Source organism: Anopheles maculipalpis, chromosome 2RL, assembly GCF_943734695.1.
Source record: "Anopheles maculipalpis chromosome 2RL, idAnoMacuDA_375_x, whole genome shotgun sequence".
In the NCBI taxonomy this organism is placed as follows: domain Eukaryota; kingdom Metazoa; phylum Arthropoda; class Insecta; order Diptera; family Culicidae; genus Anopheles; species Anopheles maculipalpis.
In genome coordinates, this window is record NC_064871.1 from 7,608,848 (window position 1) to 7,622,823 (window position 13,976).

Sequence of the window (13,976 nt, forward strand, 5' to 3'; positions counted from 1 at the left end):
TTAATGCATTTATTTAACGATCCCCGTGGGAAATGGTACCAATTTATGTAAATCAATAAAGTATCTCACGGTACCATTCGCATGACTTCCCGCTAAGGTTGGAGTAATTGAACCCCTTTAAAGATTTGTACGAGACTGTCTCGGGTTTGTTTGTGTTGCCCTTTTCAGTTTTGTTTACTTTTTTCATGAAATATTCTTCTTTCTGCTGGTTTAAACCATAAAGTACACAGGAATGTGAAAAAATTGTGTCAATTTTTTGAATCATTTTTGAAAAATGGCAAGACTTTTAAAGGGTTACACTTAATAGTAGCATCAATTTAATACATTTTTCTTATCCCAACGTTCAACCTCCTCGATGGCTGTTTCCTAAAGAAAGCACCAATAAATTCTACTAGACTTTCTTACCGCGTACCACAAAGAAAAGGAAGTTTCACCAAACTAATGATAATGACATCAGCATCAGCTCGTCGATTTTTCACACCACCTGGCTATGGCGCTATCCACCAAACCGAACAAAGACCAATGCGCACAAAGAAAGAGTCCGACTGTTTGATTGAAAAACATCGGAAACAAATAAAAAAAACTTATACCTTATACCGATAACGAGACATGACGGATGTATGATGGAAAAGTGCCGTCCATTACAATTCACATCATGGACTCCTCTTAGTCCCTGTCCGGAGATAACGGCTTCGCTTTAGCTTGTGCCGGGTTAGCCAGCGGGTGAGATGAAATTCCCGGACACACAGCATCCCGTAGAAAGCTTTTTCTCACTCGATCTCGCTTTTCCTCGTTTTATTCGTGCATTTCACCATTTTTCCTATGACAAAGAAAATAAAATGTAATTAGTTTTAATGTACAATCAGCGCATTTCTTCTTGGTAACGCTTCATTCAAACATGTGACGATTATTAAATCTACTTCGATTTACACACAGCACCGTTTGTGCAGATGCTGTTTGTGATAAATAATGTATACGATGTTGCGACTTAATCCAGTCCAAAATTTTCCAACCAACACACATCCGGAGTGCAGCATATGGGACGAAATTTGCCGAAATTTGGTATCGTTCGAGAGAAGTTTTGCATATAATCCTACGCCTTCTCATACACAAAAACACATGGATCAGTTCGGTCGAAACAGATGGGCTGTATAAGTAGATTTATGAATAGTTTTCCACATGTCAACTGCAGAACATTGTGGTATTCTAATCACCATCACCATCGGGGGAGATAGGATTGGAGTTTAGCTCGTTTGTTAAAATCGCCTTTAATAAATGGCCCCTAACTTTAAGCTGTATCTGATCGAAATTCGTCTTTACAAAGAAACAAACTCCGATAAACAAATAACCGAAAAGCTGTGAACTGTGTTCTCATTTAATTAAAACATTTTTCACACCACATTTACATTATTCCACGCTGTGAAACTGATTCCCCCTAATGGCGTTGTTTGTGCGTGTGTGTGTGTGTTTATATTAATTAACTTACCTTTCACCGAGATTCGACGAAAAGAAAATAAACAACACCCAACCTACTAGACCAAAACAAAATGGTAGAAAAAAAACCCCAACAAGCTAAAAAGGTACGACCGGAAATGTTCCCACCGTATACACCCCCAACCGAATCCCGAAATGCTGCTCTAGGATACTAAGAGACTGCGAGAAAGCAAATGAATTCCTCCAGCAACGGTTTTGGGGTCTGCGCTTTGTGTATGTTGCAACACACACAGCGCACACAACGGCTCATTTGATGCTCACGCGCGACAAGTGAATTCAGAAAATTCTCAGGTCACCGGGCCATCCCGCCAACACAGTGTGTTCCAAGCACGTGATTGAAATACGAATTCCGACTTAAATCCGAAACGGCCACCGGACGAGACCATCCGTGCTGAATGGATAATTTGCTTATTCTTGAGCGGAGTAAGCTGGTGGACCGGATTTACCCAACAAAATGTAAAATCTGTGAAATGTCGTTTGTAGCATGGTTACGGGGATGGGCTTTTTCAACAAAATCAAAAGCTCCATTGTTGGGGAAATGGTTCTTATTTTTTGATTGCGTGCGGACGTTTTTAATAATCCACATACGTTCATCAAACAGTATGTACAACTCCGAAACCAGGTGATCTGGAACTGGGTTTGAGAAACACTTTTTTTAATACCGTCAATCAACTAGGTTTGTGTGCGTCCAAATAAGCTTGCTTTTGAACACTTTTCACACCCCCACAGACTACTACTACCTGTTTGTTTGCACGAAATTGTATGATGGCTTATATCACTCACTTCTTCTGTTTTCAAGTGGGTTTTTATTTGTTTGTTTTGCTGCTCTTTTAAGCTAAACTTTTTCCCAAACACTTTATTCACACGAAACGGACGGACGATACTGAGGAGAGGATAGCCCGATCCGACGCCGGTATATCCTTCAAAGGACGAGTAGACTCTTGGACTGTGAGTCTTGCGTGCCGTCGTGAGTAACTCACAGTTTGTAGGATGAGCGTTGTACGGCGCCAAGAAGTGAGTGAGTGCGACCGTCGCCACATAGCATGGTGTGCATGGTAACGTGCTTTCCGTCCCTGAGCGCTCTGGGTTTCCATGGAAAAGATGCCAGTATGCACTACTCTCTCCATCGTAACGGTTCGTTTGAAGCATCCGGTGTTTGCTCGGGGCTAAGCAATCGGCGAAAACGTGGTCACAGCAGTATTATCGTTTGAACGGCTTCAGTGTAGTGTTTCAGTAAAGCAACAAAAAATAAAAACAGTGGAATGTCTGATGTGTTTTACAAGTGATAAAAGTTATACATAGTAGATAAGAGAAAGCTTCATAAGTGTTTCAAACTCATTATATCTGCACAGTCAACAAATATCCGAAAACATGCAACACAACACCATGCTAAGGATATTAGTAGTTTGCTACATATTTTCCATCACATACTGTGGTAAGTAGAGCGGATAGACAGTACTTATCCAAAAACGTGACATTTTTCCAACGCAAGCTACAGCACAACAAATGCCCCTCGGAAACGGACAGGATCATCAAACAGTGTGCAAAGATCTTTCCCGCGCGGTGTCCGATGTGGGACAGGAAAAACCCTAAATAATGAAATTCATTGAACCCCCAACCCAAATGCCCACCGGCTATCGTGATAGCGCAGGGGTGTTGAAAGCTTTGGACGATGAACTTTCGCGTTGGCAGTATAAGGAACAACACAGTAAACAAACAAAGCCATGATAAGAGCCAAGAGAAGGAAAACAAACACAGTGCAATGAAATCATCCACCGATTGTAGCCTGTGAAGCAGATGCTACAATCTTACAGATTCCTGCTTGAAAATGTAACATAATTCCATTCGAAACGGCTCAGAAAGCAAATATTTTGATTAAATTTTGCTTCAGAGCGAGATTGTACGATTTGAAGCATTTTGCAATTAAATCCACGCTCGTGCACGCCCTAGAACTAACGCAGAACAACAAAGCCGAAAGAGAGCTTTTTTTTGGGGGGTGAATATTTCGCTCTGTTCCTTGAAAGAGGTACTTACAGTGTGTAAAGTTGTGCTTCTTAATTCCCCAACGGCCCAACTTTTCCCAAACAGTGAGTACAATTGAGTTAGCTGCAAGGCACAAATCAGCTGGGAGTATAATAAAATTAGCAATTCTAATACAGAACACTTTTATCACACAGCTTGTAACTTCATTACCGGGGTGTTAATAAGCCTAACTCTACTTGATGGAGCAGTTAGCAGAATCGGCTAGATAGACTGGAGTGGAATTTCTTTCCTAAACCAGTTGGAGATTTTCTGGAGCATTTTAAAAGACGAACAAAAGAGGCTGGTGGAGTTAAAGACAGAGGAGGAGTTTGATTTATTTATTTATAACTCAACATGGCCAATGTTACAATGCGAATCAAGAGCACTTGCACATAAATAATTGCAGCCAATCGTCCACTTGAAACGAGAAAATTCTGCAATTATTAACATCGAAAGAGCAATAGCTTATCCTCGCAACGACTAATGCTCTCTTTTGTAAACATAATTCGGAAAAGCAATGGATTACATCGCAAAGAAAGGTTCATTTCAAGTATAACCATTAGCGAAGCTCTATTTTGCAAATTCTCTTTACGTTTCACGCTTTGTATGCGTTCAAAACAGAATAAAAATACTCGCTCAATAGCCAAATTGGATGGAAGAACCTTTTTAAAGAAATCCGTGCAGACGAATTAAAGAGTCAATAGACAACTGCTCCCACTCATGCTCACATTGGGTGATTTTTCCCTTACAAGATCTGTTTGATCATTGAGCATTTCCTTTCGCTACATTAAAAAAAAAAAATCATTCTAAGGAGTCACCTTCACTCGCAATGTTCCACTCAGCTGCGGATAAGTAAATTCCTTTCTAGAGGATTTTTTTTGTTGATGATTTAAAAAGACACTTCTAGCATGATTTATGGCAGTCGTCCTTTTTGGTGGATATGTGTCTTACATGCTTTACATAGTACAAATAAAAAGGTATTGCATGTACTAGGCCAGTAATAAACCGCACAACATCATCACCACATTCGCTACCCGAATGCCGGACGGTCTGTCGAACGCGTTTCCATCTCCCGGAAACGATTCCACCGAGTAGAGGAGCCACCCTTAAAGGACTTTGCGAAATAATACCCATGAGGGTTTGGTTCAGTGTGCCATTAGCCATCACACACTTGTTACTTTACTTTTCTAATTCCTATGATAATCACGTTTTGAACCACACGCGCACACACACACACACCCACTCACATGGTGTGGTTTAGACATGTGGCTTATCCCTTGCCCTTGTCCCTGTCCAAACCCTCAGAAGACCATGCAAACGATATAAACACACACACTGGAAGAGATAGCGGGGAGCCTTTCGGGATGGTTGGCGGAAAGGTAATGGATGAGTAGGAATCGACCGCAGCACCACACACAGTGACGACGAATTGGGATCAACGGTGGCATTAACGTTGTCGTAAAAATATCACTAAAAACGGTATGGTTGCCATTGCTTGGTGGAAGTTGATGTTGTTATTGTCGTAGTCCTGAGGCGGAGACTGGTGAAAAGAATAGCGAAAAGCGTCGTGGTTCGATCCGTAATCACAAGCAAGAGTAAGCGCACCACCGTCAACAAATTGCATTCTTCCAATCGTGGTTTGTATCTTCCGGCCGTCCTTATCCCCAAACACGTGCCACTACTTTTGCCAGATTAGAGAGAGAGAGACAGAGAGAGAAAAAAACCCGGGGCATAGTAGCAATATGTTGCGGAATTCTTTCGATGAATAAATCTTGTTTCATTTTCTGCAGCAGTGTGAAAAACGTTTCTATATTTTTTTTCTTTTTTGCTCTTTAGCCACATGTTTAACACGCTTGCGAAGTTGCGTGCAATTTTGCCCAACGTCTTAACATAGTGAATTCCTTTCCCTTTTGCTTTTTGTTTCGTTCCACAGAACTTGGCATCGTACCGGAACCCTTCCCCGAACCGATCTGTGGACAGATTTCGCAGATGCTCGACGAATGCTTCCACAACGCGACGCCCAGCATTGCCGTGGATCTGCTGTACAGTGTGCAGATACCAGAAACCATCGAGCAAATCAACAGCCGGTGTTTGTACGTGGGTGGGGGGGGGGGGGGGGAGTGGATTTTTTCATGGTTTCCAAACCTCTGCCGCACAACAGACCATTTGTGGTTTTGTTGCGTGCCACATATTTGCTCACGCACACGGCTAGTTCGTTGAGAGGCTGTTTTCTTTTACTTTCGTCTCTTTGCGTCATTCCAGACTGTTCAACCGGGGCATGGAATGCGTCCAGCGGTACCTAGACGTGTGCGTCGACGCCAAGGAGCGGCTCATCATTGACAACGAGGTGTACGGTGCGAAACGTTTGTACGAGTTCCTTTGCCGTGATAGCAGCTTCCAGCAAGGTGCGTGCCAAGGTCTTGCTTACCAGAAGGCTACCGAAAAATGCTCCAAATATGTTCAGCCTCAAATCTCCTTCTTCCACTAAATGTATGCAATCTGAATAACAAATTACTTTACTCTGGCTTTAGTCATTGGTTGAATTTCTCGTTGCTATTTCATGCCTGTCAGCTGGGAATTCGCCCAGCTTAGCACACACAAACACACAAAACCCATCAAACACCACTCGTCTTTTTGTTCTGGTCCTCCTTTTTTTTTTTTACAGAATTTCTCTGGCACAAAGGATGCTTTCAGCTGGTGCATCGAGATTTAGACTCCTGCTCGAAACGGTTCGTGTCCATCCTGAGGGAGGAAATGACCAAAACCACTAAGCAATCCTTCAACCAGCAATACATGCACTTTTGCTGGTAAGACTACCATCTCCGGGCATATTCTCGCATCATTCAGTCAATTTAACGCTTCCTTTCTCTACCATGCCTCCTATGCTTGACGTAGTGCACGTTACGCGTACGAAAACTGTGTGTACAACAGTGCCCGCTACAAGTGCAAACCGAACTCGGCCATATTTCTACGCCGCATTGCCAAGCTTATGTCCACCGAGAAGCACTTCCTCAACTGTGATAAGATCGAAAACGAAGTTTGCTCTTCCGGCCGGACTATGGTACGCATCGAATGGAGGTGGTGGTGGTGGTCGGTAGCCATCTTAATGCTTCCGTGGTCGACCATATTCAACACCACCATCTAGAGCGAGAGAGACGACGACGACGATGACGACGTTTAACCGGTGGTTCCATTTACAAGACCGATCCAACCGATTCGATCGGTAGACACATATGAAGCAGGAAAAGTGTAATCCGATTTTCGGTAACCCATGGTTCACAAACGTAACCCAACGTACACTACTGTCCGGATGGGTGATCAATCGTCCATTCAGTGTCGACTTCCGTTTCCGCTTTCCGTTCGCTTACTTGGCCCGCGCGGTAAGGATTCCAGGCTTTTGTTGAGCAGCGCGCTGGACCGCTACATCGTGTTTTACCTTTCGCTGTGCGAATGGTGTGATGATAATAAAAAAAACTTAACACAATCTAAAATGGTGAAACCTTCATTCTGTATTGTATTTTGCTGGAAAGAAACGCGACATTTGGTCACGATACGTTTTCCACCGTTTGATTGATTATTTTGTTTGTTGCTGAATTAAATTACTACGAACCGAAGTGTACTAGAACAGGCACTAGTGTGCGATGGCGTATATTTTTGCATATTTTCCATTATTTCCAAGAACACAACAACCAACCATCCGAAGCCAAATTTTGGCTGACAGCCAAGCAAAAGTTGCAGCCAGAAACAGCGAAACATGACTAGCAGCAACAGCAGCAGAAGCAGCAGCAGATTTATTATTTCTCTCAACTTGCTAACGGGATAGCACCAAAACATGAAAACAACATAACGAAAAGGTTCATGTTTCACAATATCTTATAAAAAGGCTTTTCCCAACCGGATGGAATGATAGAATGGGATTCCCCGCAGCAAGAACTTATAATTGTCTTGTAGGCACTCTTTAACGTAGAATCTTATCATGAATAATCAATGTACCTTTTCTCCATTATTACACCAGCATCTAGCAAAAGGTTTACTCTTTAAACAGAATAAGGCATCATCGGAAACGATCATACTTTGATAAATGATGAGTTGTTTCTTTTCTATTTACAATCAACTATAACGGTGAAGCGATCAAGGTGATTGAATTATTCTATTCTATTGAATTGTTTTTGTATCCATTCGATTGCATTACAGCATGTATTGTGATATTAATCGATTCTAAGGAAACATTTTTGCATTACATTTCCCCAACAGTTTACTGTATTTTGTAAGGGTACAACGTAGAAAATTGTTTGAAAAAAAGTTCATCAGAATAAGCCGAATGGAGACGCCCAGTACCTGAATCACGTTCCGCCAATGGAGGCGCCAGGTGCTTTGTATCAATAGTAGGAAAAGTTGTTAAAACTTTTAGACGCATGAAAAGAAGAGTAAAAACTATATCATTACAGTACTTAAATGTTTGTTGTTACTTTTAAAAACTATCTAACATTCCGATAGGCCCAATCGCATCTAGAGTTCTTCCACAGAATAATTCCGACATTGCGCTGAGAAAGAAAAGGTGAAAGAAACCTTAAAGCTAAGCGTATACGCGAGGTACGCCTTCTTCCTTACTGGGGCACATACACACTTTCCAACAGCATATTGTGTGTAAATTTCACCGTAAGATTAAGTTAGGGGAAAAAGTGAAGCGAACTCCGAAAAAAGCACCTGGAAGGTGTATCGTATCGGTAAACTTGTTTCCCTGTTTGTCTTTTTTTTCTTCACCTTTGATCCCCCTTGTTTCCACGAACCACTCATCATTTTCACGGTATTTCCTCCGTACGTCACATCGCTGGTTTGGATGCGCGTATCTCATCGCTCATATCGTTCATAGGTAAATAACAACAATTGGAAACATTATTCAATAAATGGTTGAGGATGTGATGCAGGGCTCCAGAGTTTTAGCAGCTTTGGACCATCTTCCAGTGAAATACTACCGTTTGCTTACGCGCAGCACTCTCGAGTGTGTTGAAGGTGCGTGGCAGGCACTTTCTGGGAATGCTGTTAGTCTTGTGACCTCATCAACAGTTCACATCAGCTGCAGAAGTTTCGTATTTAAATATCAAATAAGTTAATGCATGTCGTGCGGAATGCAAACAAAAAAAGTTCCGCCTCGCTCCAATACCTGTGTTGAATATTCCGTCAAAATTTTGGCCTCTGCATTATTCAACAGCTTCACCTTGATTTAGGGGGTACGAAGCGTGATTTATTGGCCCAACATTCAGCGAATGTTTGAATGCCTGATCCACCACAGACATCACATCTGAGTTCCTGCTTTTTAACGGAATATTATCCTCTCCACTTTATTCCCAGCGGAAAAATCAATCATTACCTTCAGACGATGTCCGCATCAGAGCGTCCCGCGAGATTTGCGTTGAGAAGGAAATGATAAAAAAGCTACTCTCACCGGTGAGTGTGGCAAATTCAAATTTGCCTTATCCAATCGGGTCAAAAACTGAACGATGCGATTACGGTGGTCTCGCGTCCATGGTCTCCATTGCTATTTATGGACAATATGCCGCATCCGCCAACGGGCAATCGTTTCGGTGACTCTTGGCATCCGGAGAGAAGAAAAAAATAGCCAACGACGCTGAAGACGGTATGACATGATACAAATATAATTGAGTGTAAGGGCAGCTATAAAACCAATGGCATAGGAGGAGGATGCTACTACTGCCCACGATTATTCTCCTACTTCCATTGGAGAATGATAATTTCTTCCATGCTCAAACCATACTGGAAATCACTTCACTTCAGCAGCATCTTTATGCACTAAAAACAAACAGCAAAAGAAGAACAAAATAAATGCGGGAAATTAAATTACCCACCAACACCGGCACCTAGTCGAGATGGTGACCGAGAGATGGTGGGACCAACACTTTTTGCACGAAGAAAATGCACTTACACATTCATTTACGCTCGAACGATGAAGCACAGCAGTTATGGAGGACAGTCGACGTTCTCGAGCTGTGTTCTTCTTCGTACGCCCGGGTATCACACAGTTCTCCCAAGTGTTGTCTCGCTTTCGAAAAGTAAAAGAGCGCAGGAAAATGACTATAAATTTTCGTCGAAGGTTAACCCTCTTGCACGATAAACCGTGACCAACCAACACTGTGTGTGTGTGTCTCGGATGCAGGGAACCACTTACGATCCTGTTCGCGGAAAAAGCCAAGTGATTCAAAGGGAACGAAGGTTCTTCTTGGAAGATAGTTTTTGAGTTCATAGTTTGTGCTAAAACATAAGATTGTTACGATTTATTGACGTTTCAACTGTGGCTTCTGAACTTTCCGCACCAAGGGAGACCACATGTTCGAATGTGTATGTGCGTTTTGTAGCTTTGGGTGTATTGAAAAATTGTACCGAGTTAACGGGAAGAAATTGATTATGAATATTGTTTTAAGAGGATTTTAAAGAGCATTAAGAGCGCATTCGTTCAGGCTGACTGAATTTTGGCCAACTATCACCAGATAAGTGAAGCGATATTTAAGAGTGTCATTAGGCGGGAGGGCCATGTGGCAAATCGTGAAGTTCTAGTTTTGTTTTGCATGGTGAATGCAATCTACAAAGCGAGCAAATTATTTGACTATTATCAAGATTAGAGAGTAAAATAATAACGCTTAGCTAATCTTTATCCTAACCGTGAAGAATCACCACACCAACGAAGACCATATTGCGTTTCCAAATTACCAGCCATTAAATTGACCCCCCTGATTATTGCGAATTAATGGCGCAACAGATAAACGCACAATTTTAAGCGCTGTCTAGCCTTTATTATTAAAACTTACCTGTCTGTATGTTCGGTACATAGATGCAAGACTGTTCCGTCCATTTTACACCACGCTGCTCTTATCAGCTCGACAGGCGGCCAGCACACTGTAAAAGATTTTTGCATAAATTCAGGCGTTAAACAAACCATCTTCGCCCACCCACCACCACTAGCAACAAACGCATGAAAAAGCATTCATTTGTACTGACTAACACCCCGAGAAAGCATACCATGCGTGCCAAATTTTCACCGTGTGTTTTGTGATGTTGCTTCTTCCGCTGCTTTTGCTGCACTGCCCTCAATGCCTTTATTACCTTAATACCGTGAGCAATCGTTGTTTGACTTTGGATTTCTTACCGCCGTTGCTGTAATTTCGAGGAGGGAGATTTTAGTGATGAAGAACACCTGTCGGATTTTGAATTCGGAAGGTGGCTTAACAGCATGCCAGCTAGTACGTTCTTCCCGGTCTACGGGTGGAATTTCCACAATGGTTGAAGAGATAACCACGTCACTTGTCAACCGCAGAAACATATTCTCATCATCCATGGCCTTCTGCTCTGGTAAGGGTTTCTGTTTTGCTGTTGGCGCTTAAACAGCCTACTGTGTTTCTAATCAAACTTTTTCAATATAGATTAACATAAACAATTCAATTAACCTTATGCTGTTAAGTGAAACCACATCAAACTGAAGCTGACGGAAAGCGAGATACACCTCAGGAAACAATTTTACGTTAGATTCCATATCCAGTTCAATGTTAAAGCTCTTCAACGACCACAAGATGAAAAGCTCGAATGCCGCAAACAAAACTATCCCTTAAAATCCCACTGCCAAAGATCCGCTTCAGTTGAAAAGCATTTCAAAGCTCTTTGCACGTTATTGCACATCAACACTTCCCCCAGTTTCGGGAACTCTAGTCAAACAATATAAATTCCGCTTCATGCCCTTAAAACACAACTCCTTTTCCCCGGCCATCCGTAGCAACGGGCCGCTCTCAATGCTGCTTAACTGGTGAATCGCTTTGTAAATCCGCAACAGAAAGGAAGAATCTACCAATACGAGGTGTTTGTGTGTACGCGGAAACGCATCAGTAGCTTTCCATCGAAAGCACCCTTTTACGGATACATTTTCCTTTCTAGAAATCCCGTACCGAAATCGCTGGAAGAATAGTGTGAGTGTGTGTGGATTAGATTATAGTGGAAAGTGTTGCTTTTTTTTCTTTCTTCGCCCTTTTGTACCGACCACCGTTAGACTTACAAGGAATCTTTTACGAAAAAAGCAACAGACAGCTTGACATTCGATAGCGCACACATACAGAGAATGCGGTATTAAAGGCTGGCACATTCGAAGCACGTGTCCGTGTGGTGGTTGGAGGTTAAATGTCAACAGCGGGCTGGCGCAGATGAGCGGAAATCAAACAGACGCGTATCATAATCCCGTCTTGTTTGTGCTTACACATGCTTATCGAGAGCTTCGTATTTTCGTGCTTCTTGTTTGTAAAGTTGAATCGCTAATATCATGCTTATACGGTTTGGTAATTATTCTACGAATGGCTATACCTCCTTGCAGAAGAAGCTTCTCACCAATGGGACAGTACACTGTGCCTGGCGTTAATGCAACCCCACTCTATTTAACGATTTCTTTTTCAGACGAATTTTCTAATTTTACGCAAGCAAACAAAATCTCTGCCAGTTTAGGCTTTCTGCTAAGAATCATGACGGACATACATAGTACTCGAGCAAGCAGTCAGTGGAATAACGCCAGCATCGCCATCAAACATCAATCATCGTGGGCAGTTTATGTTGATTGATTGCTTTATGCAAGGGGACCATAACGAGTCATCGCAGCTGATACTCAACACTCCGGGGGCAAACACTAATGAAAGCCATCCTCTGCCAAGCATTTGCCAATCACGCTACATGCCGCAGCGTATCCTCTTGTGGGTATGGTCAGGGCGATCGCTGTACTACGCTACGTCCATCGGAGAAAATGTAGGACAACTTCATTTAGCACAACGGAGCATCAACGCATACAAAACACGGTGGCCACATTCTCATTCATGATATTCGTAATGCAAATTTTCCCTTAAAGTGCTACATCAGGCTCATCCAGAACTGGGTGGAAGTTGAGCGAGGTTTATCTAGAAATATAAGAGAAAAAAGAGATTAAAGTAACTTTTTACAGATTTTTAACCTCATACATCGCAAGCGTCGTGTTAGCGTAAAAGTTTGACCCGCAAGAATGACCCTTAGGAGGCTCGCGAAGCGTAAATTACACTCCCGAGAGTAGTTGCCCCTACGTAACACAAAATGGTGGAACAAAAAACCAGCATCATATTTAAAAAATCCCATTCGCACCTTTTAGCAGCTTGAGCGCTTGCTTTCAGTGGAATGCAAATGATAATGAATGCGTCTGAATTAGTTTTTACTACCATCGTGAGCAGTCCCGACGTGTCTATACACCGGCACAATACTTCGCTAAAAGCTAAAAACCTTTCTTCTGTACGGTGTTTCGAGTTTGCAAATGATATAAATATTAATTAAACAGCATTGATCAGGTTACTGCTGCTGCGTTAATATCCATAAGCACCGCTGATAGCCGTGGGATGACTTTCCGATTATTTTCCCGCCATGAACGGAGAGAGCTATTTTGAAATACTAGCATCGATACCCCAGACAGCATAGCATGCGATGATAATCAGTAACGATTTCCCGGTAAAGTGCCCGGTTGGCTGTCCGTATATTATTTAAACTGCACTGGCCAGTAGGACATCAATCTAATGCATAATGTGCTTATCCGATTACATTCCACGAATGGTTGTCGTGACCTATGCTTATCATGTTCGCAGAAATTGAATTGTCTCGCCAAGTAAGTTTCGGGGAAAATTACAAAACCAAAATTTACAATAAAAACAAAGCTAATGCGCATTTATTTTTAGTCGCAATGCTATGAACGTTATGATAATATTGTAAATAGTCTTTTATGCGGATACTGAGTGAGCTGTTAGTGGAATGTAACAAGTTGATTATCTGAAACATGGGCATGGAAAATTGGTATAAATATGAAAATTAGATACAAAAACAGCGTATGTTGCAATATGAACCTTTGACGACCGAATTTTGGTTGCATTTGAATAAATCAATAGAAAATGTATTGTGATGCTGCATTTGCAGAGATCTCGTGATAAAAAAGATGATGCTCGATCCTGATAGTGTACCATTTGTCGTATTAACAAAACAATTTAAAAGGGAATTTTAAAAAATACTTGCCACAGTTTTTCAGTCTTTCATTCCAGGAGAAAAACAACAATAACAACAGTTTAATCTTCTTCCTCTTTGGGACATTATCGTCGAGAGTTCTTGGAGCTGGGTACTCCATGAGATCACTTTACCCTCTTCTGTACCGATGGGATGAGATTCGAAACCTTTTCGTATAAAAACGGAAAGAACGGTACCACTACCCCCTGAATAATGCGCCCCGATAAAATTTAGTGTCACTAAAAAATATATGTTGAGATATAAAACATTCAACAGAAAATTTTCATAAAAAGAAATGCGTCAATATTCGGATCCGGACTCTGAATAATGAGAAAAATCAAACACATTATTTTAGTTACATTTATTACTGCGTCTGTGTGTGTGTGGTTTGTTTCCGCTTC

At 41.8% G+C, this 13,976-nt stretch overlaps 2 protein-coding genes across 3 annotated transcripts in view; one reads left to right on the forward strand and one right to left on the reverse strand.

Moving 5' to 3' along the window:
- LOC126557940 (P3 protein-like) overlaps positions 1-13,976 on the reverse strand; it is a 168,781-nt gene that overhangs the window by 87,558 nt on the left and 67,247 nt on the right. The gene's annotated exons all lie outside the window — the stretch shown is intronic.
- Positions 3,118-6,661, forward strand: LOC126560047 (uncharacterized). Its single transcript, XM_050216209.1, has 5 exons — positions 3,118-3,202; positions 5,450-5,609; positions 5,779-5,921; positions 6,182-6,323; positions 6,412-6,661. Exons 1-5 carry the CDS (start codon positions 3,118-3,120, stop codon positions 6,659-6,661), a joined length of 780 nt encoding a protein of 259 aa, XP_050072166.1.